Here is a 26163-nt window from a genome sequence, read left to right on the forward strand (position 1 = left end):
GCGTTGACAGTTCACCGCGTAACAAAATTAACACGGTCCCCTATTTTTTGTTGTTGTTGACAGAGTCTGATGAATTTTCAAGAATAGTTCCTGCTTCTGACAAACCTGCTCGGTGTGTAGTCGCAAAGAACCACCTTACTCTGTACATCGACCATTTCTCGGAATGGTGGATTATCTCCTTAATCAGGAGATACTTCATTGGTAAACGGCTCATCTGTACGCCATACGTTCCCCTATCAACATACAGAGACGTGTTGAACCGCATCTATCTCGTCATTAAAGACGACTTCTACGGCATGAAAGAGGTAGCTTTATTATGAATTTACCGCTTGCTATATTTCTGGCGCATATTAGGGTAGTTATCGAAATTTTCTAATCTTGCGTCTCTCATATAGTCAATTTCGTATTTGGGCTTTCATTTTCAGACTTCATATATTTCATCATTTTGCATCTAATTTTGTCAAAGTCAAATCAAGTTCGTCATCTCTGGCTGCATGCCAACGTACATTTGCATGAAGCAATTTAGCCCTTTTGCAATCCATTTTTCAAAGCGTAATTCAAATACATCCCTCGTTCGTTATAAGGTCATGTCTGTCCAACGAATTTGAATAAAATTCTCAAATTGATTGTACAAAGACGAACTTGGACCTCAAAGCAGCTCACAAAATTCACAGGTATAGCCTACTAACTCAAACCTGATAAACGTTTTGCAAATATCCCCTTTTTGTGGAGGTGTCTTAGTATAGTCGTTCATTCACTTGACTCCGAGTCCAAGGGTTGAGGGTTCGAATGCTAGCCCGGCGCTAACGTTCTTTGATCAGACATTAATCTATATTTTACACGAAGGTGTAAGTGAGTACCTGACAATTGCTGGAGTATATCGCAGTGCCTTCTGGGAGAACAGCAAATTTTCTAGGTTTTTTTTCGCTGTTTGTTGCAATTATTATTATCATGATTATCATTGTCATTATCATTCTTTCAATATTGATCTATTTATGTTCAACCTTTTGCAGGATACCATACGGGACTACAAAGTAGCCTTTCCTGGTGAGCAGTACTGTGTATATTGGGGAAAGGGAGCTCTATTTGTGAGACATCTGGAAAACGAAGACGAGGTGTCAAACAGGGTAAGAACTTCAATATAAATGACTACTGTTCATTACACAGCGCCATCTGATGGTCAACTTGCCTACAGTGTGTAATCCAATACCAATGTATTCATTATGGCAGGAAAAAAGTTAACTCTTATCCAGCCATAATGAATACAGCCCAGTGCCCATTGTGCCAAGCCACAAATCCCCCTGCGCCTGGTTATTTTGAGATAATCTGGTAATCTGATGGTGCGATCAATAGCGATCGGGTGCGAAGCACTCAGCACAGTACAATGAGCATGAACAATAACTGCTATTACGAATGCGAGCGCGCAAGCACAAAGCAGCTAAGCTCGCTCGCGTGAATTAAGCAGCCAATCGATAGCGCGTTCGCGTGTACAAAGCACAATAAGGCTGGAAGCGATAATGATTGTCACAGCAAGTTGACTCGAAATAGCGCTAGATGGGATTATGATATTAACACGTCATGCGGACCAATGCATGAAATTACTTTGCAGTTAATTGGTTCTCGTTATATAATTTCAGGAAACTCGATTCAAACATGGGTAATAATTCATGGTTTAACTTTTAAATTACGAAAATGGCACCGTTCCCTATAACTTCGTAAGGCATTAATTGATGGTTATCTCTGACTTTCTCAGGAACTTGAAGAATGTGCTTTCTTTGACATGACGACCCATCGGATCCCGTTCACTCTTCAGCCACGTGAAAGAATAATATCCGGAGTTCTCGTCACTTTCATCTTGAAGCAAAAAATCACGAAACATATCGGCTTTACAGTATGGTACAAAGGTAATATCAATGAATTCCATTGGGGGAGGGGGTGGCTTAAAAAACTCTCACTGGCAGTGCTGGCAGAGAAGATCATATTTTTGTGCAGTTTCAGAAATGTTTTTTTGCCTGAAATTCGGACAAACTATAACCAAAAAAAATCTTTCTTTTCAGGCAACTTTTAATGACTTGTGTAAGAAACACTTGAGATTTTACGAATTAAAATTTTTTTTTTTATTGATACTGGACAAAATGCTCCTGAAAACAAAATGAACTCTTTACCAGTGTTGTCCATCCTGGTACCATTTGTTCATGTGATATGATTCTACTACTAACTGCTGGTACCAGTGAATTTGACCCACATCATTGGAACCCTATGCTAGTCCGTTTATATAGGGCTCATGGGTTGATCAGTCAAAACAAGATCTGAATATCCGAAAGGCGAAAGCCTGGACGGCTTTGAACAAGCTGACATCCATCTGGAAATCAAACCTCGGTAGACAACTGAAAGTCCGTTTCTTTAGAGCTTCAGTGGAAACTGTACTGCTCTGTGGATCAGAAGCCTGACGAATAGCCTGGAAAATAATTGGATGGTTGCTATACAAGACTCTGAGAGCAGATTGAAAAAGATGCCAGTCTACCCAGGTCGAAAATCCAATAGAGACCAATAGAGACCATTCGAAAAATTATATTGGTCTCTAATGGTTTCTGTTGGAGTCTATTGGTTTCTGTTGGACCCATAGAATTGAATCCAATAGAGACCATTCAAACCATCAGAAACCAATAGAAACCAATATCACCCAAAGAAACCAATATGAATAGAAACCAATAGGACCAATAGAAACCAATATGACCCATATGACTCCGGTTGTCTCATTTTCGCTCGCTGGAACATTGCCAGCACAAACCGCTGACCTCTACCTCCTGGACGGATCATCGCCCATTCCCATTCACTATACGTTACGAACTAAAAGGCTGTATTGTCTGACCGTTCATGAATATTCATGTTTTTGCTTACCTCGGCAAAATGTTTGCTTTTACTAAATGGAAAAATTACGGTGGGGGGTTGGATGAAATGGACTAAATGAACCAAGCAGAAGTGATCTATGATAATTCTTGCTTCTTATCCTTCGTGTGCTTGACCTATAATCTTAAAATCGCTTGGCAAACTGAGTCCAAAGTTCGACTTGTTTCACATGTGTATTATAGGCAATGGCGAGCTTGCAACCTATTTTGATCAAATTACGGTGGGTGAACTTTCAAAATTCAATGAGGCATGAGGATTCCAATGAAAGAGCTAGTGAAAACGTACGTCGGGGGGCATGTGCTTTTCGTTTAAACAAAAAAACGTTGTGAAATGAGACTAAACGGAGCAATATAAATAGAAACCAATAAGACCAATAGAAACCAATAGGGCCGATAGGACCAATAGAAACCAATAGGACCAATAGAAACCAATAAGCCCAATAGAAACCAATAGGACGATAGGACCAATAGGACCAATAGAAAACCAATGAGACCAGTAGAACCCAAAGGGACCAATATAAACAAATATGACCAATAGAATTAAGAAACATAGAAACCAATAGACAACAATAGAAACCGACAGCTAAATCTATCTCGTGCATATTCATGATTACTTTACACGTATTCACAGAAAAATGCATTTATCGTAATTTGTTAAGCAACTTATGACAATGCACATCGATTTTGTTATTTTTATTTTCTTTCGGCAATTAATGACCAATAGATTATTTGTATGATCATGTTACGATAACATTCACGTTTTAGCAATAGATATATTGATTATAAAGATTACTAACCAAGAAACATCATGTACGTTTATTATATAGGATATTCTTAAACTCACTTCAAGTGATCTTTGTGATGGAGTTAATGCAATTGAGATTAGAATATACCTTTTTGGTGGACAGTTGCTAAAATCGATTTTTGATTTATCATTATTGATTTACCAATAAAAGCCAATGGACTATTGAACCATTAAAAACCAATAGGCCTATTGGTTTCAATAGGGAATTCAGAATATGGGACCATTAGAAACCCATAGAAAGATCTCTAATGGACCAACAGGAACCCATATAAAATATCTAATGGACCAACATAAACCCATAGAAGACGTGGGTGAATGTTGGTCCAATAGAAGCTTTCTGTTGGTCCATCAGCATTTTTTTCTGTGGGTTGGTGTTGGCCCAATAGATATTTTCTATTGGTTTCTGTTGGTCCAATTCCCTATTGAAACCCATAGACGCCAATAGCTCTAATAGTTTTGATGGTCCAATAGGCTATCGGGTCCTATTGGAATTTCGACCTGGGTACCAAGGCAGGAACTCCCAAAGATCCTGGAGAATAGAAATCAATGGAAAAAGCTTGTCAAATCAGTGCGAGTACGCTCGACTTAGTTAGTACATTATGTTTTAAGTGCAATGCAACACAATTCATTTAGTGTAGCAAAAGCACCATGTCAAGTGACTCCAATTTGGAATAATTATTATTTTAGGCTAATCGTTTCTCATCACGATGAAATCATGTATTCACAATTTAGATGTGCCGCATGAGAATCCAATTGCCCAATCATCTCCGACAGGATCTGCATCGTCCAAAGGCAAAGCTGAACCAACTGATGTTACACTGGGAACATCCAAATGTAAGATTAGATAAAATAAATATTAATACTATTTTTTGATTTTTGTTTGTTTGTTTCATACACAAACTTTTGTGTGTGTATAAAAATGAACGCTTTTAATTGGATGTGGGCGAGCTTATTACAAGTTGAAGTTAAAGTTTAAGTGTAATTTCAAGTTCATTGATACAAATCCACAAGGAACAACAATACATTAGGACAAAATACATTCATCGTTACACAATACATTAGATCAGAATACACCTAAGAAACAGGTTCATGGGTGTAAGGAAATTAAAGTTGATTTAAAGTACATGAAAACATGTCCATATTTTGAGACAATTTGAACAACATCGACAAAATTACATTGTGAGGAGACTCACAGGAGCTTTTAATCTTGCGATTTATTGTAATGAGTGCAAGATGAAAAACTTGTTTGTATTTGTGCTATTCTGATTTGATTGATTATTGTATTTTCAGCATCTCAGCTCCCCGAAGAGCAGACAAGAAGCGAGCATCATCTTGAAACGATAGGTTCGCCATCACCTGAGCCTGCAGACACAAAGTGTAAGACTATGGCCCAAGGAGCGGTTCTAGAGGAATACATGTATATGTTATTATCTTTTGGGGGTAGGGGGTAGCAGGGTGTGGGGTCTTCTAGCATTCGTTTTCTACACGTGCTTCTTTTGGGGGAAGGGGGAGGGGCATTAGAACCACTATTGGGGCCGATATTCATGAAATTGGTTTGTTTTAAATCATAGCCTTTACTATATTATTGTTGTATTTTTACATCGTATGATTTTTACTCTGTAAATTGAACAATTTCATCTCTTTACTACATGTTCCATGATATTATCTCTATCATGTCAATACAAAAAAGTAATAAAATACAATTCAAGGGTAGACTCGCGATGATAACGGATCAGTTAGAGTTCTTTCCAACACAAGTCAGAGTGTGGTTTAATAATTTTCTAAAAGCTTTTTTTTTACGTTGCTTTATTTCAGATAGAAGTAGTCCTACTGAAGCACTTACAAGACCTAGGCCGTTAACTCCATCATCGATAGAGTCAACGTCATGTGACCATTCCTACCAAGTCACAGATGACTTGGTAACAGAGAAACAGACAGGTGGTAAGGAGCTGAAAGATAAACCCGTGTTCTGGGCTTTGTAACAAAAAATGCAATTGTTTCTCCCAATAATTAATCTTATCTCCTCAATCAATCGTAACTTCAAGGTGAATAGTTACTGACATTTCATTTAATGTTACAGATAGACAGTAACGAACGAAATCCTTTGGCAAAACATGAATCTTTAAATGCTACACGCGACCCATGTGCAATAAGTGGGCAGGTTACCTGAAACGGTTGCTGGAACATAACCGGGGTAATAATATCTAAAGTCCTTTAGAAGCGCATATATAATGTTGTTATATACGTTTTTTTCCTTTACACGCTCTTCGGAAATTTGAACGATGTATTGGATTGATACGTCATAATCTTTGCGTTCGTTTTGTTTTAAGCTTCGACATCATCGACAGAGCCCGTCCATTCATTAGAGTCTACATCAGAGGGGGCAATGGGAGTCCTTGTCCCACCAGCATGGTTAAATGTGGTTTAATCATCTTCTAAAATCTTTTTTTTTAACGTTGTTTTATTTCAGACGGAAACAGTCCTACTGAAGTACTTACAAGACCTAGCCCTCTGATTTCATCAGCAGAGTCACTGTCACCTGAACATGCCTACCGAGTCACACATGATTATGTAACAGAGACAGTAGCCCCACCAGCGTGTGCGGCAAACATTGTCCAAGAATTGGTTCCAGGACTTTCAGCCCACCAAATGCACCCGCGTTCTGGGGACGTCTATAATATTATCAACGTCAAAGAGATGGTCATCAACAATCCAAAAGAGAATTATTCTGAAGGAAATAGTGTTGCTCCTGCCCCTGTTCCAATTTCTTCCATAGTACCTCCTATGCTACAGCATGAGCTGCGCTGTCGGTTGAACAGAGAAAGCCCAGTTTTTGATGACTGGAGGGGTCTTGCCAATCAGCTTGGACTTCAAGACTACATACAATCACTGGAGCAGTGCAAGAATCAGACTGAAGAACTACTCGTTCTTGCTGAGAGTCAAAAGAAGATTCAGAACCTTGGGGACTTGGCCAAGGCGTTCGAACGCATGAATCGTGGGGATTGCCAAGATCTCTGCGAGAACTATGCGTCTGAGAGAACAAAGTCAGTTGATCCTCGGAAGGATCAAATGGAAGATGATGACACAGACTCCAGTGATTAGGGAACAGGCTCGATCTGTTCCATATCACCCTTTAATCCAGGGTCTATACCTCTTTATTCATAAAACCTATGAACATAGCATTATGGTTGTTGTAATTCACCAACTACCTGTCATTTTTTTTTTTTTTAACAATCATTAGATTTGCTCGAAACATAATAAAGGTATACTATAAGGTCCGTATTCATGTTAGTCCTATCCAGGGTCTAAAATCATGTTTAAAAGAAAACTTAGATCTCAGCCCAATTTTCTTTTTTAAACCACTTTGTTGGGCATATTACTACCCAATATTGCGTAAACCTTATCCAATTTTGAGTAAATTATACCCAGTATTGGGTAAACTTTTACCCTCTTATATGCTTCGCTGCATCAAGATTATTATATTGGTTACTTTTACAGGAACGATGCAGTGAGAATCACTCTTGGCATATTAATCGATTTTAAGAAAGCAATTTTGACACCATTAATCTTAATATACTGCTAGCTAAACTCTCTAATCATGGCAATCGAGTTTAACCTTTTGCATGGTTTAAGTACGATCTTAGTAACCAATTGTTCAATGTGATTAAACGTTATCAATACGATATAAGATAAGACGTGGTGTTCCACAAGGATCAGTACTGGGGCCAACTCTGTTTTTTATAATTGAATTGCCATCAGTACCTAATTTTTTTCAATTTGCGGCTGTTTGCCGATGATTCTAACATAATTCATACTTTTCCAGCTGACCAGGGCGAAATTTATGTGGATAAAGTAATTAACAACAAAATGAAAAGTGGTACATTGCTTATAAACTTACAATCAATTCAATGAAAACGTATTTCATGTAGGTATCAATGGTAAACTGGAAATAGCTGGAGAGGAAATCCAAGCGGTTGATGTTACCACTTATGATAGAAATCTGCCATGGAATAGTCATATTCGTTATATAAATCAGTTTATCAGGATTGCAACATTTCGTTCCTAGGCGTACTTTGACATTATGCATTATCATATAAAACGTGGATAAAACCACACAGGTGTGGTGAAGCAATATAAGGTTAGCCTATTAAGAAGCATATTGTATTCACAGAAAATAGCAGTTCGTGCTTTTTTCATTTAAAGAGTGAATTACTCATATAGCTCAACTACTTTCATGTTTGATCTGTTTAATAAAAGTTTGCCTTATATTTTGATAGATTACTGTGATATTCTAGAGTATAGTTACTCCACAAGGCAAACAGAAGGTTAACAATTACGTCTGCCAAAATTTAGAACGACACATGGTCGATTTCCATTGTCTCTTGTGGTTAGTTACTTGATTACCTATAATGTCAGATTCTGTTACAACACATTTGTTGAACAAATAATGAATCAAAACTCCATGCAAATGGTCTGTATGTGTACAAAAATTATATTTCGTATTTTGTAAGACATTGTTAAAGTTAAATATTTTTGTATAGTATTGATTGCAATAGTACATTAATTTCTTTGTTTTTGTTTTGTTTTCTGAAAGTTACTTGTACAAAATACATTGTTGAGCTGTGCATAAGGCGTTAGGGTCGACTAGCACATATGCTATTATCCGCCCAATTTACCAACCAATATTTTTTCTTCTTGTACATATAAATATGGTTGTATGAAATGAATAGTACTTGTTTGCTGTTCGTAAATAATCAATCAAATACAAAAATCGAATGAAAAAAATAATAAACATTGACAGGATTGTAACCAGAAAAGTGATGTACATGAACATGGAAATGTATTAACATCAACTCAAATCACATCAAATTAAATGAATTCAAGATTTGAATTATCTAGAAGGAACCGCAGGTGTTAAATTGAACATTTTGTTTAAGATAATGAAAACAATGAGCTCCTGTTGCATGTTAAGCCAGCGATTTTATTGCCTTTCCTCGGGGGGGGGGGGGTGCAACAGCCGGAAAATGCAACATTCAAGACGTATTGATAGCATTCTTTGCATTTAATTAAACTAACACAACTTGACAAATAGCGGGGAATAAAGGGGATTCCTTATAAAAACTGAACATTATTAACATTTGTGTGAGATCCTTCTTATTCAAACGTTTATTACAAAGGGGTTCGTCTTTTATGTTACCTTTATTCGACGTTTATTCTTCTTCATACTGTTTATGTATACTTTATGTACTGTAACATATATATTTTTAATTGCATTGGATTAATTGAACTTTTATGTATATCATGATGATATTCGTAATAGATAGGTATGTCAGGCGCTGCTTTGTTATAAGTTCATGAATTTTGTGTGAAAGCAAAAAAGAAAGTCATGATTTTAAACGTTTGAAGTAAATCGGTCGAATAATAAAGCAGTTATGAATGTTTGAAAAAAAGGTATCTCTAAATCTATATGCGAATTTCAAATTGGCAATTGGGTCAGTGGATTGTGATGTATCCGTGGACAATTGTTTCGTTTGTTGTGTACAAAAATATCAGTATTTTCTGTTTTTCCTAGTGCCTTCTTCCATGGGGCACTCCTACATGCAATGTATTATGGATAGCATATTATCTTATATATATATTATATGGTATGTGTTTATATTTGTGTTTGAAATAAATTGAATCGAATTAAATTGAATATATTGTGAGAATCTCAGTTTGAATAGAAATGACATATTTGCACACCCAATGACGTTAGAATACCAGTCATTCAAAAAGGGCAATGACTGGAACGCGGTCCTATACAGAGTGAGTCAAAAAAAATGTCCCACTTTTTAAAAGTTGTAATGTTTGAAGTATGAATATTTAATCATGGGTTTCATGATATGTCTTGATAGAGTTGTCCTCCTAGTACATTTAGGTACCATTTTCATTTGAATCTCTGCATGCATGACTGAACATCAGACAATCTTTACAAGACTGCCGGATCTCACCTGCGCCAAGTTACTGGGTGAGGAATAAAACAGTGCATTAAATAAAGACAGTCAGACAGACACAGACACACACACACGCAAAAACACACGCACACCATGACAATAATTTCCCCTTTTCTGATTAACCAATGATTTTTATCAAGATCGCTGTGGCATATAACCCTGACAATATTTCCCTTTAGTACACATTCACTAGCACCATCATATCATCATCACCATCGTTGTCATCATCTTAATCGTCATTATCATCATCACTATCATCATCATCATCATCATCATCATCATCATCATGAAGCACAACATCCGCCAATACGCAACAAGAGAACAGCGGCCACTCAACTTTTCGTACGAGAAGAAGAATTCCGACAAAAAATAACAGTTTGGGTGGGCCTTGTCGGGAATGGAACGATCATTTGTGTGTGTGTGTGTGTGTGTGTGTGTGTGTGTGTGCCTGTGTGTGTGTGTGTTTGTGCGTGTGTGGGTGTGTGTGTGTTTGTGCGTGCGCGTGTTTGTGTGTGTGTGTGTGTGTTTGTCCGTCTGGTAGTCTTTGTTTAAAACACTATTTTATACTTACCTAGCTACTTGGCGCAAGTGAGATCTGACAGTCTTGTAAAGAATGTCTGATGTTCAGTCATGCATGCAGAGATTCAAATACAAATGGTACCTAAATGTACTGGAAGGATAACTCTATCAAGACATATCATGAAATCCACGATAAAATATTCATACTTCAAACAATACAACTTTTAAAAAGTGGGCCATTTTTTCTGATTCACTCTGTAGAGCTCTCAATGTTTCATCAGTCAAGGGTTTCATACACAAATAAATGTTGGCAGAAAGAGAATAAATTGCTGAGATTATTACATGTATCATGCGTGTGTATTTGGCAACAAAGTGAACGCTAATCAGTATACGCTCTTAGAATTAAATTGCATGTAGGTAACTGCTGATTGTTTTTAGAGAATTACCCGATTCTTGGCAATTATTTTTAAAAATTCAGCGCCACACGTTTTGACTATTCTAGGGGCAATTTACTAACAACAGATATATATTTCGTACCATCAAGCAATACATGTTTGGGTGATAATCTGAAAACTTCAGACTTTCAGAATACTGAATTAGAGGTATGTTAAGGGTATTTCAACCCACAAATGAACCTTCAGCAACGACTTTCTCGGATCCAGTACTCCAGTTCGTTTATACAATTTGACATGGGAAGACCTAGGTTACTTTGTACACACTTTGAAATATATGTGGCTGTTTGAGGTGATTTGAACCATGTGCTAATTACGAACTGGTCTACACATTATTCTACACAGACCGATTTAATTGTTGTTGTTTATGTGTGATCAATCCTCTCTAACCTTATATCCCAATCAAATAAATGAGACCAATACCAGACTACTCATCACGAAAAAATATCCTCATATTATAATTATCTCATTTCCCCTACCCGTATTATCCAAATCTCTTTTTAAATTCATGCAAAAACTCTTGCCTTTGTAGACCCTTTCATCTTACTGGAAAATATACATTTACAATGTATCATCATTTTTAAACCCTGTTAAATATCTTTCATTAGAATGTATCTCCCGATTTAATCTGAAATTAAAGAAAGATCCATCAAATCTAAATGTGTAAAGTATATGACTAGAATAACAACTTCGACCCAAATTAAACTCTATGTATCTTCGTTATCAGAATATTTATCCTTGCATTCAGAAAATATATGGGATCTTTCGTCTTTCTCCCTATTCCTTTTTTCATTTAAGAAAAGAAAAGTACAGGAAATGATAAATTGTTAAAATCCATCAATATAACAATAATATATTCTGAACACTTCGGAGGACAGTAACACAACAATAACAAATCATAACATTGTCTTATTAATAGAATACACAATAAAGGTGATATTAAAGTAGTTGAAGTCCACCGAAAAAGATCCTCGAAGAAATATATAAGTGTAATACGTACTACGACAACTCAAATACAAAGACATCCACACCCAGACCAGATCAGGCAACCGATAACATTATCCACAGAGGCCAACAATAAGTCAGTTTGGACTCTTTGGATTCAATTCGAAGTCGGTTTGCCAGTGTGACTGGGGTATTAATCATATCTCCAAACCGACTTCAAATCGACCGATTCTCTGCGATTCGGTGGCAATGTTATAGTGTGTCCGGTCTGTTGTTGGTCTGGCATCTTCTGTCATTTGAACCACCAGTGAATGAAAGTTTCGCTTTTTCATATTTAGAACTTATTCTCAAGAATGAGGATGTAAGTTCATCTTATTAACTGACAGATTTATGAGAATGTATTCAAAATGAGAATAATGAAAGTTTTGAAATTTTGAGCAAAGGGCTCGAGTATGAAGTGCACATGTGCATGGAGAGAGACGAATAATTAACCCTTTGTTAGCACCTTATAATGCTTAGTTGATGGATATATACTGCCATATTTGGTTTATATCCTGCCAATTTTAGATAAATGAAGCGAGTATTTTACATCACCATGTTATATCATTACATATCCAAGCACTGGTTATGAATGAGGCGTAATACAATATTGATTCGCCATGTTCATTTTCTATCGCGCAGATTTAAAACCAGGTATATTTCAGGCCCACAAAAAATACAGAGAAATGGAAGGCAATAAGACTGTATTGTTGCAGTACGCAGTACAGTAATGTATGCAGATTTCTAATGCCGAATACGGAACTATGCTTTCATATAATCACGCTTGAATGCTCCTTCAGAATAGATAAAATTTCATCGCTACTAAAGGGTACGGGCTAATTTACACAGTAGTTCAATGTCACATTACAATAAGTAATATAGTGTTTGGAAAGCACGGTAATATCATAGAGAGAAAAACGTTGTGGGTGTGAATTACGTTTAACATGGCGCTGTTTTCTGCAGCGGCAAAAGGAGACGTCCAGAAGATACAATCATTAATCGACTCAGAAGACAAGTCAGAGGATTCGGGAGGAGTTGATGTAAACTGCACGGATATATTTGGCAGGACACCACTCCACATTGCTTCAGAAAATGGACATTTGCAAACGGTTAAATGCCTTACCCATCATGGAGCAAAAGTGAATGTAATCGATGCTAACCTACAGACATCGGTTCACTTATGCTCAAAGAAAGGCCATCTTCATGTGATAGAGCTGTTAGTGAACGAAGGAGCATATATTGAAATTGATGACAAAGATGGGTTTACAGCTCTTCACATAGCATCATTCGAGGGTCATTTTGACATTGTCAAATACCTCGTTGAGAAAGGGGCACAGCTTGACAAATGTGACAAAACCGACAGGACACCCTTGTATTGTGCTTCTCAAGCAGGCCATCTTGAAGTCGTCGAGTATATCGTGAACAAAGGAGCAGGCATTGAAATTAGTGACACGGATGGGTTTACAGCTCTTCACAAGGCATCATTCGAGGGTCATGTTGACATTGTCAAATACCTTGTTAGTAAAGGGGCAGAGCTGGATAGACTTGCTAATGATTATTGGACACCTCTACACCTTGCATTAAACGGTGGCCATCTTGACATTGCAGAGTACCTTTTGACAGAAGGAGCCAACATTAACACGTGTGGTAAAGGTGGATGTACAGCTCTACATGCTGCATCACAAACTGGTAAAATTGATGGAGTGAAATATCTAACTAGTCAAGGAGCAGACCAAGATAAGATCACTGAGGATGGCTGGACCGCGCTTAGTCTGGCTTCATTTAGGGGACACCTTGACATTGTCAAAGTTCTCGTTAGCGAAGGAGTAGAGGTTGACAAAGCACTCAGGAACGGGATGACACCCTTGTGTCTTGCAACAAAAAAAGGACATTTGGGTATTGTCGAAGTCTTACTGAACGTAGGAGCAAATATTGATAACTGTAATCGAAACGGGCAAACAGCACTCCACATCGCATCGTACAATGGACACGTTGAAATAGTTCATCATCTTGTTAGCAAAGGGGCACAGTCTGAAAAATGTGACAACATCAACATGACACCCTTGTCTTGTGCTTCTCAAGAAGGCCATCTTGACGTCGTCGAGTATATCGTGAACAAAGGAGCAGGCATTGATATCGTTGATAAAAATGGATTAACTGCTCTTCACATAGCATCATTCAAGGGTCATCTTGATATTGTCAAATACCTTGTTATGAAAGGGGCACAGCTTGACAAATGTGACAAAAACAGCAGGACACCCTTGTCTTGTGCTTCTCAACAAGGCCATCTTGAAGTCGTTGAGTATATCGTGGACAAAGGAGCAGGCGTTGCAATTGGTGATAAAGATGGGGTTACAGCTCTGCACATAGCATCATTCAAGGGTCATCTTGATATTGTCAAATACCTTGTTAGGAAAGGGGCACAGCTTGACAAATGTGACAAAAACAGCAGGACACCCTTGTCTTGTGCTTCTCAAAAAGGCCATCTTGAAGTCGTCGAGTATATCTTGTACAAAGGAGCAGGCATTGGCATTGGTGATAAAGCTCTTCACATAGCATCACTCGAGGGTCATCTTGATATTGTCAAATACCTTGTTAGTAAAGGGGCAGAGCTGGAGAGACTTGATAATGATTACTGGACACCTTTACACCTTGCTTTAGACGGTGGCCATCTTGACATTGCAGAGTACCTTTTGACAAAAGGAGCCAACATTAACACGTGTAGTAAAGGTGGATATACAGCTCTTCATACTGCATCAAAAGCTGGTAATATTGATAGAGTAAAATATCTATCCAGTCAAGGAGCACAGCTGGATAGAAGCGCTGACGATGGATGGACCGCACTTAGTTTGGCTTCATTTTGGGGACACCTTGATATTGTCAAAGTTCTAGTTAACGGAGGGGTAGAGATTGACAATGAACCCAGGAACGGGATGACACCCTTGTTTCTCGCAGCAAAAAGAGGCCATTTGGGTATTGTCGAGGTCTTACTGAACGTAGGAGCAAATATTGATAACTGTAATCGAGACGGGTTAACAGCACTCCACATCGCATCGTCCAATGGACACGTTGAAATAGTGCATCATCTTGTTAGCAAAGGGGCACAGCTTGACAAATGTGACAAAACCGGCAGGACACCCATCTCTTGTGCTTCTCAGGAAGGCCATCTTGAAGTCATCGAGTATATCGTGAACAAAGGAGCAGGCATTGAAATTAGTGATAAAGATGGGTTTACAGCTCTTCACATCGCATCATTCAATGGTCATCTTGATATTGTCAAATACCTTGTTATGAAAGGGGCGCAGCTTGACAAATGTGACAAGAAAGGCAGGACACCCTTGTCTTGTGCTTCTCAAAAAGGTCACCTTGAAGTCGTCGAGTATATCGTGAACAAAGGAGCTGGCATTGAAATTGGTGATAAAGATGGGGTTACAGCTCTTTATAAAGCATCATTCAATGGTCATCTTGATATTGTCAAATACCTTGTTAGTAAAGGTGCAGACCCGGGGAAACTTGCTAATGAAGAGGACCACTATGACTACCTTCGCAGTACTTTTGGTGGTGAGGCTCTCCCTAGCTTTATGCCCCACTCATACTCCCCACCATACGATCCATATCTTACCAGTCCACGAGACAGCTCTAGCTCCTCGAGGAAGAGTATCACAGAAGAGACAAAGATTATAAGTCTGGACGAGTACAGCATCAAGGTTCCAATTTCACCAGACGATGTGGACAAAGCCACATATATCACAGCAGAAGCATTGACAACCATTCCACCTGACTTAAAGCTGGAAAAAGACGAAGTTATCATCTCAGTTGGGCTCAAGCTATCTCCTCCTGGTCTTCAGTTTAAAACTCCGGTAGAAGTCACGGTCTCGCATAGCGCTATTTTCACCAACCCAGACAAGGCAGAAATTGTGCTATACACCCAAAGAACTGGCAAGATCTTCCTATTATCATAGATCCCATATTTCCATATAAATTCCTTTCTCTTATTGTGACAGTGCAGAGAGCCCCTGACTGCCACGACGAACCCATCACAATTATGACAGAGATCTTCACACAAAATCCTTCCCTACTATTCTTGATATCATATGACCTCACTTCAATGTTGATATTCCTCTGGGAATGTTCTTATTCACTGAGTTTTACTTGATAAATTTCTATTAGAAAAGAAATTCGCTTGAAATAAACACTGTTTCAGTCTTTGTGTTTGAATAACTTTTACATAGCACAGTTCAAACAGGCGCTCTTTTCGGGATTCTTGTAGAAAGATCGAAGGAAAATATGAGAATGATTTAATGCATAAAACATTTTGTTAATAGCCAATTACCAAAAAGCATTTGACATTTCTGTTTACGTCATTGATCATCATCGTCAACAATTACCCTCCAACAAGGCTCCTCAGTGAACCCGCAAAACTTATTTCATTTCTTTATTTGTGAAAGTAAATCCCAGAGAGTATGACATTTCACTGCGTAACAAAATTAACACGGTTCCCTCTCTTTTGTTGTTGTTGTTGACAGAGTCTGATGAATTTTCAAGGATAGTTCTTGCTTCTGACAAAGCTGATCGGTGTGTAGTCGCCAAAAATCACCTTACTCTGTACTTAGATCATTTCTCGGAATGGTGGATTATCTCCTTAATCAGGAGATACTTCATCGGTAAACGGCTCATCTGTACGCCCTACGTTCCCCTGTCAACAGCCAGAGATGTCATGAACTACATCTTGCTAATTATTAAAGACGACTTCTGCGGCATGAAAGAGGTAGATTTATCATGAATTAACAGTTCGGTATTATGTTATCTGAAAAAGAATTCAAATGAATAAATGTTGAAATGGACAGGAAATCCTTTAGTAACTCCATGCAGTTTATAGCAAACACTGGAATTGGGACGGAACGTTTTTTTACCATGTTCTTTTAATTGCCTTTTGTTGTGCCCCCGGTCTTCCAGTGGTTACGATGTCAATACTTGTTTGTGTAACGTTTTCTTAGCAGAGGGGTCCGTGGTCGGAGGGGGAAGGGGGGGCAGGGTGATCACAACAAATATCCAAAAAGATACAGATATAATATTAAAAACTGATAAACATTCGCATCTTGAAGTAAATAATTAGCTCGAGATTCATAAAAGGATCATCCATTTTTACCACCCAGGTGTATCTGAGTCCCTTGCAATTGCTGCAGTACATTGCAGTGCCCTCTGGAAGAACAGCACTATTACAATTATTGCAACTATTATTATTATTATTACTATTATTGTCATCATCATTGTTTCAATATGGATCCATATATGTTCAACCTTTTGCAGGATACCATACAAGACTACAAGGTAGCCTTTCCTGGTGAGCAGTACTGTGTATATTGGGGACAAGGAACCCTATTTGTCCGACATTTGGAAAACGAAGACGAAGTGTCAACACAGGTGAGAATCTCAATATATTTGATACTGTAGTTTCCCCCGAAGTAAATTATCCTGACAAACAAATCGTCCGTTTCTTATTCGGCATAGTCTAATATATATATTTTTAACCTGGGGACTCAAAGTTACGAGGCCATTGCTTTGCCACTGAATCGTGACTGTTTACAGCGGGGGTTAGGATAGGGGGCAGCCCCAACAAATTAAAACAAAACAAAGAAAATGCAATAAATCATCAATAATTCATTGAATTTCCCCCGGTCCCCAACAGAAAAAAATCCTCTGTACGGCCATGCATTATGGTTCAAGGCATGACCACAAAGGATCTTTTTCCGCTGGGGACCGGGGGAAAATACAATGAATTATTGATCATTTCGTAGGGTGTTAAGTCATGGTTATCTCTGATTTTGTTTTACAGGAACTTGAAGAATGTGCTTTCTTTCACATGACGACCCACCGGATGCCGTTCACTCTTCAGCCACGTGAAGCATCTGAAGTTCCCGTCAAATTCATCTTGAAGCAAAAAATCACGAAGCGTATCGCCTTCAAAGTACTGTACAACGGTAATATCAAGGGCATGAACTCCTTTGGGGGTAGGGGTGGTTTAAAGACCTCCACTGGCACAAAAAAGCTTATTCTTGTGCAGTTTTAGGAATGGTTATTTGCCTGAGCTTAGGACAAGCTGTGACAAAACATCAGATTTAACACAAACATAACATTCCACAAACACTATTTCTTTCTTTTTAGGCGTTTGGAATAAGTTGTGTAAGAAAGACGTAAGATTTTACGAATTCAAGAAAACGCATTTTTATTGATACTAAACAAAAAAGCTCCTGAAAAAAAAAAGAACCCTTTACCAGTTTTGTCGATCCTGGTATCATTTTTTCATGTGATATGATTCTACTACTGCTGGTACTAGTGAATTTGACCAATACCATTGGAACTATGCTAGTCCGTTTATATAGGGCCACCCTGTATTATGTACATTATTTTTTACGTGCAATGCTGTACAGTTCATTTTAGTGTAGCAAAAGCACCATGGCAAGTGACTCCAATTTGGAATAATAATCATTTTAGGCTAATCGCCTCTCATCACGTTGATATTATGTATTCACAATTTAGATGTGCCGCATGAGAATCCAAATGCCAAATCAACTCCGAAAGAATCTGCATCGTCCAAAGGCAAAGCTGAACCAACTGATGTTGGACGGGGAACATCCAAATGTGAGATTCAGTAAATATATATTAATACTATTTTTTCCTTGTATTTGTTTTGTTTGTCTCATACACAAACTTTTCGATATGCCGGGCATCGTTTTTACGAAACCGTTATATGGGTACAAGTGAGAAAAAAAATCAACACGCTTTCAATGGGATATCGGCGAGCTTATAACGTGAAACAATGTCCTTATTTTGAGACGATTTGAACAAAATCGAAATAATAACATTGTAAGGAGACACACAGATGAAGCTTTTAATCTTGCGATTTACTCTCATGAGTGCAAGATGAAACGCTTTTTTTATTTATGCTATTCTGATTTGATTGATTATTACATTTTCAGCATCTCAGCTCCCCGAAGAGCTGACGAGAAGCGGGCATCATCTTGAAACAATAGGTTCAACATCACCTGAGCCTGCAGACACAAAGGGTAAGACTATGGCCCAGGGAGCGGTTCTGGAGGAATACACGCGTGCTTATTTTTTTTTTTGGGGGGGGGAGGGGGGAGGGGCATTAGAACCGCTATTGCGGCCTATATTCTTGAAAATGGCCTTTGTTTTAAATCATATCCTACTATATTTTTGATGTATTTTTATATCGTATGATTTTTACTCTGTAAAATCTCATCTCTTCACTCCATGTTCCATGATATTATCTCAATCATGTCAAAACAAAAAAGTAATAACATACAATTCAAGGGTCGACTTGCGATAGATAATGGATCAGTCAGAGTTCTTTACAGCACAAGTCGGAGTCTGGTTTAATCATTTTCTTAAAGCTTTTTTTTTACATTGCTTTATTTCAGATAGAAGTAGTCCTACTGATTCCTTACAAGACCTAGACCGTTGACTCCAACATCGACAGGGTCACTGTCACGTGAACATGCCTACCAAGTCACATATGATTACGTAACAGAGCCGGGAGCAATTGGTAAGGAGCTGTTACCACAAAACAGCCAATTGTATCTCCCAACAATTTATCTTATCTCCTCAATCAATCGAAACTTTAAGATTAATATTTACTGACATTTTATTTTATGTTACATAATAGTAGCGAACGAACATCCTTTGGAAAAAAACATTATCTATATATGCTACACTCGTCCCATGTGTAAATAGTGGTTAGGCTACCTGAAATGGTTGCTGGAACTTAACCGGGTTAATAACATCTTAAGTACTTTAGAAGCACATATAATTGTTATATACGCTTATTTCCTTCACACGCTCTTCCGTAATTTGAACGATGTAATTATTTTACGACATATCATCTTTTTGTTCGTTTTGATTTAAGCTCCGACATCATCGACAGTGCCCGACTATTCATTGGAGTCTGCAGCAGAGGAGGCAATGGGAGTCTTAGCCCCACAAGCAATTGCGGCAAACGTTGTCCAAGAATTGGTTCCGGGATCTTTAGCAGATCCAGTGCACCAGCGTTCTGGGAACGTCAATATCTACGTCCGAGAGATGGTCATCCACAATCCCCAAGGGAATAATCCTCACGGAAATACTGTTGCCTCTCCCCCTGTTCCAATTGCTTCCATAGTACCTCCTATGCTACAGCATGAGCTGCGCTGTCGGTTGAACAGAGAAAGCCCAGTTTTTGATGACTGGAGGGGTCTTGCCAATCAGCTTGGACTTCAAGACTACATACAATCCCTGGAGCAGTGCAAGAATCAGACTGAAGAACTACTCGTTCTTGCTGAGAGTCAAAAGAAGATTCGGAACCTTGGGGACTTGGCCAAGGCGTTCGAACGCATGAATCGTGGGGATTGCCAAGATCTCTGCGAGAACTACGCGTCTGAGAGAACAAAGTCAGTTGATCCTCGGAAGGATCAAATGGAAGATGATGACACAGACTCCAGTGATTAGGGAACAGGCTCGATCTGTTCCATATCACCCTTTAATCCAGGGTCTATACCTCTTTATTCATAAAACCTATGAACATAGCATTATGGTTGTTGTAATTCACCAACTACCTGTCTTTTTTTTCTTTTAACAATCATTAGATTTGCTCGAAACATAATAAAGGTATACTATAAGGTCCGTATTCTCCTAATTCATGTTAGTCCTATCCAGGGTCTAAAATCATGTTTAAAAGAAAACTTAGATCTCAGCCCAATTTTCTTTTTTAAACCACTTTGTTGGGCATATTACTACCCAATATTGCGTAAACCTTATCCAATTTTGAGTAAATTATACCCAGTATTGGGTAAATTTTTACCCTCTTATATGCTTCGCTGCATCAAGATTATTATATTGGTTACTTTTACAGGAACGATGCAGTGAGAATCACTCTTGGCATATTAATCGATTTTAAGAAAGCAATTTTGACACCATTAATCTTAATATACTGCTAGCTAAACTCTCTAATCATGGCAATCGAGTTTAACCTTTTGCATGGTTTAAGTACGATCTTAGTAACCAATTGTTCAATGTGATTAAACGTTATCAATACGATATAAGATAAGACGTGGTGTTCCACAAGGATCAGTACTGGGGCCAACTCTGTTTTTTATAATTGATCTGCCATCAGTACCTAATTTTTTTCAATTTGCGGCTGTTTGCCGATGATTCTAACATAATTCATACTTTTCCAGCTGACCAGGGCGAAATTTATGTGGATAAAGTAATTAACAACAAAATGAAAAGTGGTACATTGCTTATAAACTTACAATCAATTCAATGAAAACGTATTTCATGTAGGTATAAATGGTAAACTGAAAATAGCTGGAAAGGAAATCCAAGAGGTTGATATTGCCACTTATGATAGACATCTGCCATGGAATAGTCATATTCGTTATGTTTATCAGTGTATCAGGATTGCAACATTTTGTTCCTATAGGCGTACTTTGACATTATGCATTATCATATAAAACGTGGATAAAACCACACAGGTGTGGGGAAGCAATATAAGGTTAGCCTATTAAGAAGCATATTGTATTTACAGAAATGGCAGTTCGTGTTTATTTTGCATTTAGAAAGTGGAAAAATCCTACAGCTCCACTCCTTAAAAGATTGCGAATCCTAACTTTGCATAATTTGGATGATTGATCTGTTTAATAAAAATGTGCCTTTTCTTTTGTACTACTCCAGAAGGCAAACAGAAGGTGGAAAATTACGTTTTCCAAAATTTAGAACGACACAAGGTCGATTTTCATTGTCTTTTGTGGTTAGTGAACTTTGGAATATATTACATATTAATGTCAGACTCTGTTACAACACTTGAATTAAATCATGAATTAATAATCCATGCGAATAGTCTATACAAATTATATTTCATATTATCAGTTTGTATCTTGTACGACATTGTTTTAGTATCGATTGTATAATGGTAAATTCATTTTTTTTTCTTATGAAGATTTCTTGTACATAAAACTTGGTTTAGCTGTAAGGCGTGTGGATCGATTAGCACATAATTATCTTGCCCCTTTTACCAACCAATATTTTCTCTTCTTTTACATTTATATAGTTATCATTATGGCAGTTCGTGCTTTTTGTGCATTTAGAAAGTGTAGAACTCCTACGGCTCCCCTACTTAAAAGATTGCGAATCCTAACTTTGTATAATATGGATGATTTAACAATCTCTACTTTCATGTTAGCTCTTTTAAATAATATGTTTCCTCATATTTTGATAAATTACTGTAATATTCAAGAATAAAGCTACTCCACAAGGCGAACAGAAAGTGGTCAATTATACGTCTTAAAAAATTTAAAACGACACAAGGTCGATTATACGTCTTATTATTGTCTTTTGTGGTAACAAAAATTTTGGAATAGATTACCTGCTAATGTCAGATTCTGTTACAACACATTTGTTGATCAAATCATCAATACAAAATCTATGCAAATAGTCCATATATGTACAAAAATTCTATTTGATATTATAAGTTTGTATCTTGTAAGACATTGTTAAAGAAATCTATGTTTTAGTATCGATTGTAATGGTACATTCCTTTTTTTTTCCCGAAGGTTACTTGTACAAATTACATTGTTTAGTCGAATGCGTTAGGATCGGCTAGCAAATATAATATTATCTAGCCCCTTTTACCAACCAATATTTTCTCTTCTTGTACATATAAATATCGTTGTATGAAATGCATGGTACTTATTTGCTGTTGGTAAATCAATCAATCAAACACAAAAACCTAATACAAATTCCAAACATTAACAGGATTGTAACTATAAAAGTGATGAACATGTATATGGAAATAAATTAGCATTAACTCAAATCACATCAAATGAAATAAATTCAACATTTGAAAGTATCCAGAAGGAACCACAGGTGTTTGATTGAACATATTTTGTTTACGATGATGAACAATGGGGCTTCGATGAGCTCATGTTGCTTTCTAAAGGAGCAATTCAGGAGGCAGGTGGGAGTAGGAGGGCAACAACCGGCAAACGCAACATTCATCTTCATTTAACAACTAAATGAGGGTAAATTCATCTTCATTTAACAGCTACATGAGGAAAAATTAATCTTCGTTCACAGCTAAATGAGGATAAATTAATCTTCGTTAACACAGTAAAATGAGAATGAATTCATCTTCGTTCACAAAGTAAAATATGGGGAAAATAATTTTCGTTATCAATTCATCTTCGTTAACAGCTAAAGCCTCGGTCACAAATACCCTTACGGGCTGCTACGAACGCCGTACGAACGATTTTTCAGACCATTTCGTAAGATCTTCTTAAGAAGGCCGTACGAAACCAGCGTTCGTGGACCGTTCGTAGACCGTTCGTAAGATCGCAGATTGGTCGATGGTCTTGTCCAAGATTTTTTTTAACATCGTACGAAACCCTCTCTTCGTAAGGCGGCCATACGAACGCCGTAATTACATCGTAAGAACCACGCAAGATCTTAATACATTTCGTAGGGTCGAGGGACAATTCTAGAAGCTTCGAATTATTACGATGACCGTAAGCACGCCTCAAGTTGTTCATAGAGGGCTCTTACGGCGTTTGTAAGAACGCCTTACGAGCGGAGATTCTAATTGTCTTCGTACGGACGACTCCTGGCGTTCGTAAGGCGTGCGTAAGGTGCTCGTAAGGTGTGCGTACACAGTTTATGCAAATTATGATAGCTAAGGTCTGTTTGTGTGGAGGGGTTTTAGCGTTTTTAAAATCCTCACTCTGTTCATAGAGTTCGTCGAGGGTGCATCTCCTGTCGAAGAAACATGGGACCAAAAGGGAAATCTTTTAGAGGGAAGAGAGGGAAGGGAAACAAACGTAAGGAAAGAGATGAGGAGGAAGGAGAAAGATGAGGAGGAAAGAGAAAGAGGAGGAGAGCAGCAACAATATAGTTGCAGCTGAAAATGGGTACCAGCCGTATTTTTTCCTTTTGTTCGTATGATTACTTTGTATGTATTTTAACCGATGTTATTATACGGAAATAAAAACAATAACAGTCATAATAGGCTCACTCCAGAAGGTATTACGCACGATGGAAGACGACCCAACAACAAAAACACAAAACAATATGTTTCTTCGCTTTTTTTTAAGATCTCGATGCTTTCATTTATTATTAACGATTTTTTTTAAAATGTACACAAGAAAGCTTAAAATTCGTCAACTAAAGTAATCAAGTCAAATCAAGGCTACCCAGGTATTCATAATAACCTTAAATAGTGCAAACATTTTTTTTTGTATTCATGAATATCTGCAAAAAATAAAAAAAGGTGAATACAATTTAGGACTATTTTGAAGATTTAAATCAAATTCCCCTTTATTGTTGTTGTACACGTTGAAAATTGTCTTATTATTATTTTATGTTCATACTACTCTAGTCTCTTCTCTCTTTGTTTCTTTTTTAAAACCCTTTAATTTATATTTTGATCTTTGATCTACTTAGTTTAATTTCTATGATACAAGGAAAACGTGCAGTAATGAGTCGGACCTTTGGCTCACATGAAATGTACATATATTATTTCAGTGTCAATACTTATTTCACTTTATCGTTTAGTTAAGCATGTAGGGCTAGTACACAAATAACCAAGAAAACATACAAACATGTTTTGTAATAACTGCTTGTTTATCAATGTTTATCAATAAATTCATTTCTGAAAATGAAACATTGTCTTTATATTCATTTTCTACAGTTCTATACAGTAAACACGTATATGACGTGGTCTAAATCATACATAAACATATGATAAATGGGATCTAGCGATTGCTGGTACATACAAGCAGAGGCGGCGGATCGACTTCCAAATTCGGGGGGGGGCACTAACATAAAAAGGCATTTTCTGGAAAAAAAGGGCACCTTCAAAGGGAAATCCTCAAAGCGAAAATATTTTTAAAAAAATAGAACATTGGTATATACCCCTATATTGTGATTACATTATCATCAATATGATTTCAATATTTGTTTCTCTTTTTACATCATATAAGATATTGCTTAAGCACCATACTTTGCAGTAGCGAGCGTAGCGAGCGAGCTTTTGTGGAAATTGCTCTTAGTCGCTTGAAATTAGGGCACGTTTAATGATGAGAGGAAAGGGGGACACTTATCGAAAGGCTAAAGACACTTATTTGAAAAGAAAAGGAGCAAGTGTCAAAGTACAAAGGCTAATTATCAGAGGTGAAAATAAGGCACTTCTTACAATTAAAAAATGAAGCATGCACCAGAGATGAAAAGGGATTTTATAAGAATGGGAAATGGGCATTTGTCGACGGAAAAGGGGCACATATCATGTTTAAAAGGGTAATTATCAGAGGTGAAAAGGGGCACTTATGAATGGGCACTAATAATAAAGGGAAATGTGCATATGTTGAAAAAAAGGGGCACCGATCAGATTTTAATAGGGGCATATATCGGAGATGAAAGGGGGCTTTTATAAGTAGGGGGAAGTGGCTCTTATTAAAAAAAAAAAGAGGCACATGTTAAAATAAACGGGCTTTAACCACTAATCACTTATCCTCTAGAAGAGATGCAGCAGATGCAGATGCAGCTGCAGTTGCAGTTGTAGTCTTCTTGGCAATACTGCCATCGTGAAATATCAAACTTTCAACAGTCATAGAATTTTCGACAGTATACCCTTTTTTTGCAACCCGACCAAATATACAAAAAGATCGTAAGATCTTCTAAAGATTGACTTGTGAATGCCGTGAGTTACACGTACGACCACCTTGCGAGAAACAAAAACTCGTAAGATGGCCGTAAGTCTGACGTAAGAAGAACTCAAGGCGTTCTTACGAAAAACGTACGAACTCTAGGGCCATTGCATAACCCCAAATCACTTCGTTTCTCAAGAAGGTCTTGAGTTGTTCTTGCGAATTAAACGGCGTTCGTGCGAACTCCGTAAGAAGGACGTAAGAAACTATGCCTCGTCTACGAATCTCTACGAACTCTGAAATTCGTAGGAACAGGAGATTCGTACGAACGCATCGTTCGTACGAACATTTGTGACCGTAGCATAAATGAGGATAAATTCATCTTTGACAACACCGTATATTGAGGATAAATTTAATCTTGTTTAAGGTACCACCTCCCATTTGCAGGTCAAAACAAAATGAAAAGGTTAAATTCCAACGGCGTTCGAAAGGAAAATACTTATTAAGAACTCTCTCAAAACGAAAGGGTTTTAAAATGGCTTTTGTGGGAAATAAGAACCATTAATTGTCAGATCGACATAAGAGATTGCAACAACCTAAGTAAAAGTCTGAAATTCAGACCCTTGTACCGCCATGGTCGGACGTTTAGGCCAAAAAAAGTGTTTGGTTGTCCTCGATTGCTTTTCTGGAGTAGGAGCGGGCGGTGGATTTTTTATTTTTATTTTTAAATTTAAAAAAAAAAAATTTAACTTCATTTTTTGTGTGTCTTTTTTTTTTCTCCCCCATTTTTTTTTTTTTTTAAATATTTTT

At 37.5% G+C, this 26163-nt stretch overlaps 1 protein-coding gene and 2 long non-coding RNA genes across 3 annotated transcripts; all 3 read left to right on the forward strand.

The window, feature by feature from the left end:
• The first annotated feature begins 1019 nt into the window (after positions 1–1019).
• On the forward strand, positions 1020–4499 carry LOC105438089. The gene is made up of 3 exons (XR_970830.2): positions 1020–1127; positions 1754–1904; positions 4447–4499. It is a non-coding gene; the product is annotated as an uncharacterized LOC105438089 (long non-coding RNA).
• An 8107-nt stretch (positions 4500–12606) lies between these two features.
• LOC105441028 (ankyrin repeat domain-containing protein 50-like) lies at positions 12607–17732 on the forward strand. The gene is made up of 5 exons (XM_030987400.1): positions 12607–12955; positions 14156–15601; positions 16189–16430; positions 16973–17086; positions 17499–17732. The coding sequence occupies exons 1-5, from the start codon at positions 12607–12609 to the stop codon at positions 17730–17732; spliced, it is 2385 nt and encodes a 794-aa protein (XP_030843260.1).
• Positions 17733–17965: 233 nt separating this feature from the next.
• On the forward strand, positions 17966–19123 carry LOC115924774. The gene is made up of 3 exons (XR_004064430.1): positions 17966–18304; positions 18643–18729; positions 19105–19123. It is a non-coding gene; the product is annotated as an uncharacterized LOC115924774 (long non-coding RNA).
• The last annotated feature ends 7040 nt before the right edge of the window (positions 19124–26163 follow it).

Source organism: Strongylocentrotus purpuratus, unplaced genomic scaffold, assembly GCF_000002235.5.
Source record: "Strongylocentrotus purpuratus isolate Spur 01 unplaced genomic scaffold, Spur_5.0 spur5_scaffold_16, whole genome shotgun sequence".
NCBI classification, from domain to species: Eukaryota; Metazoa; Echinodermata; class Echinoidea; order Camarodonta; family Strongylocentrotidae; genus Strongylocentrotus; species Strongylocentrotus purpuratus.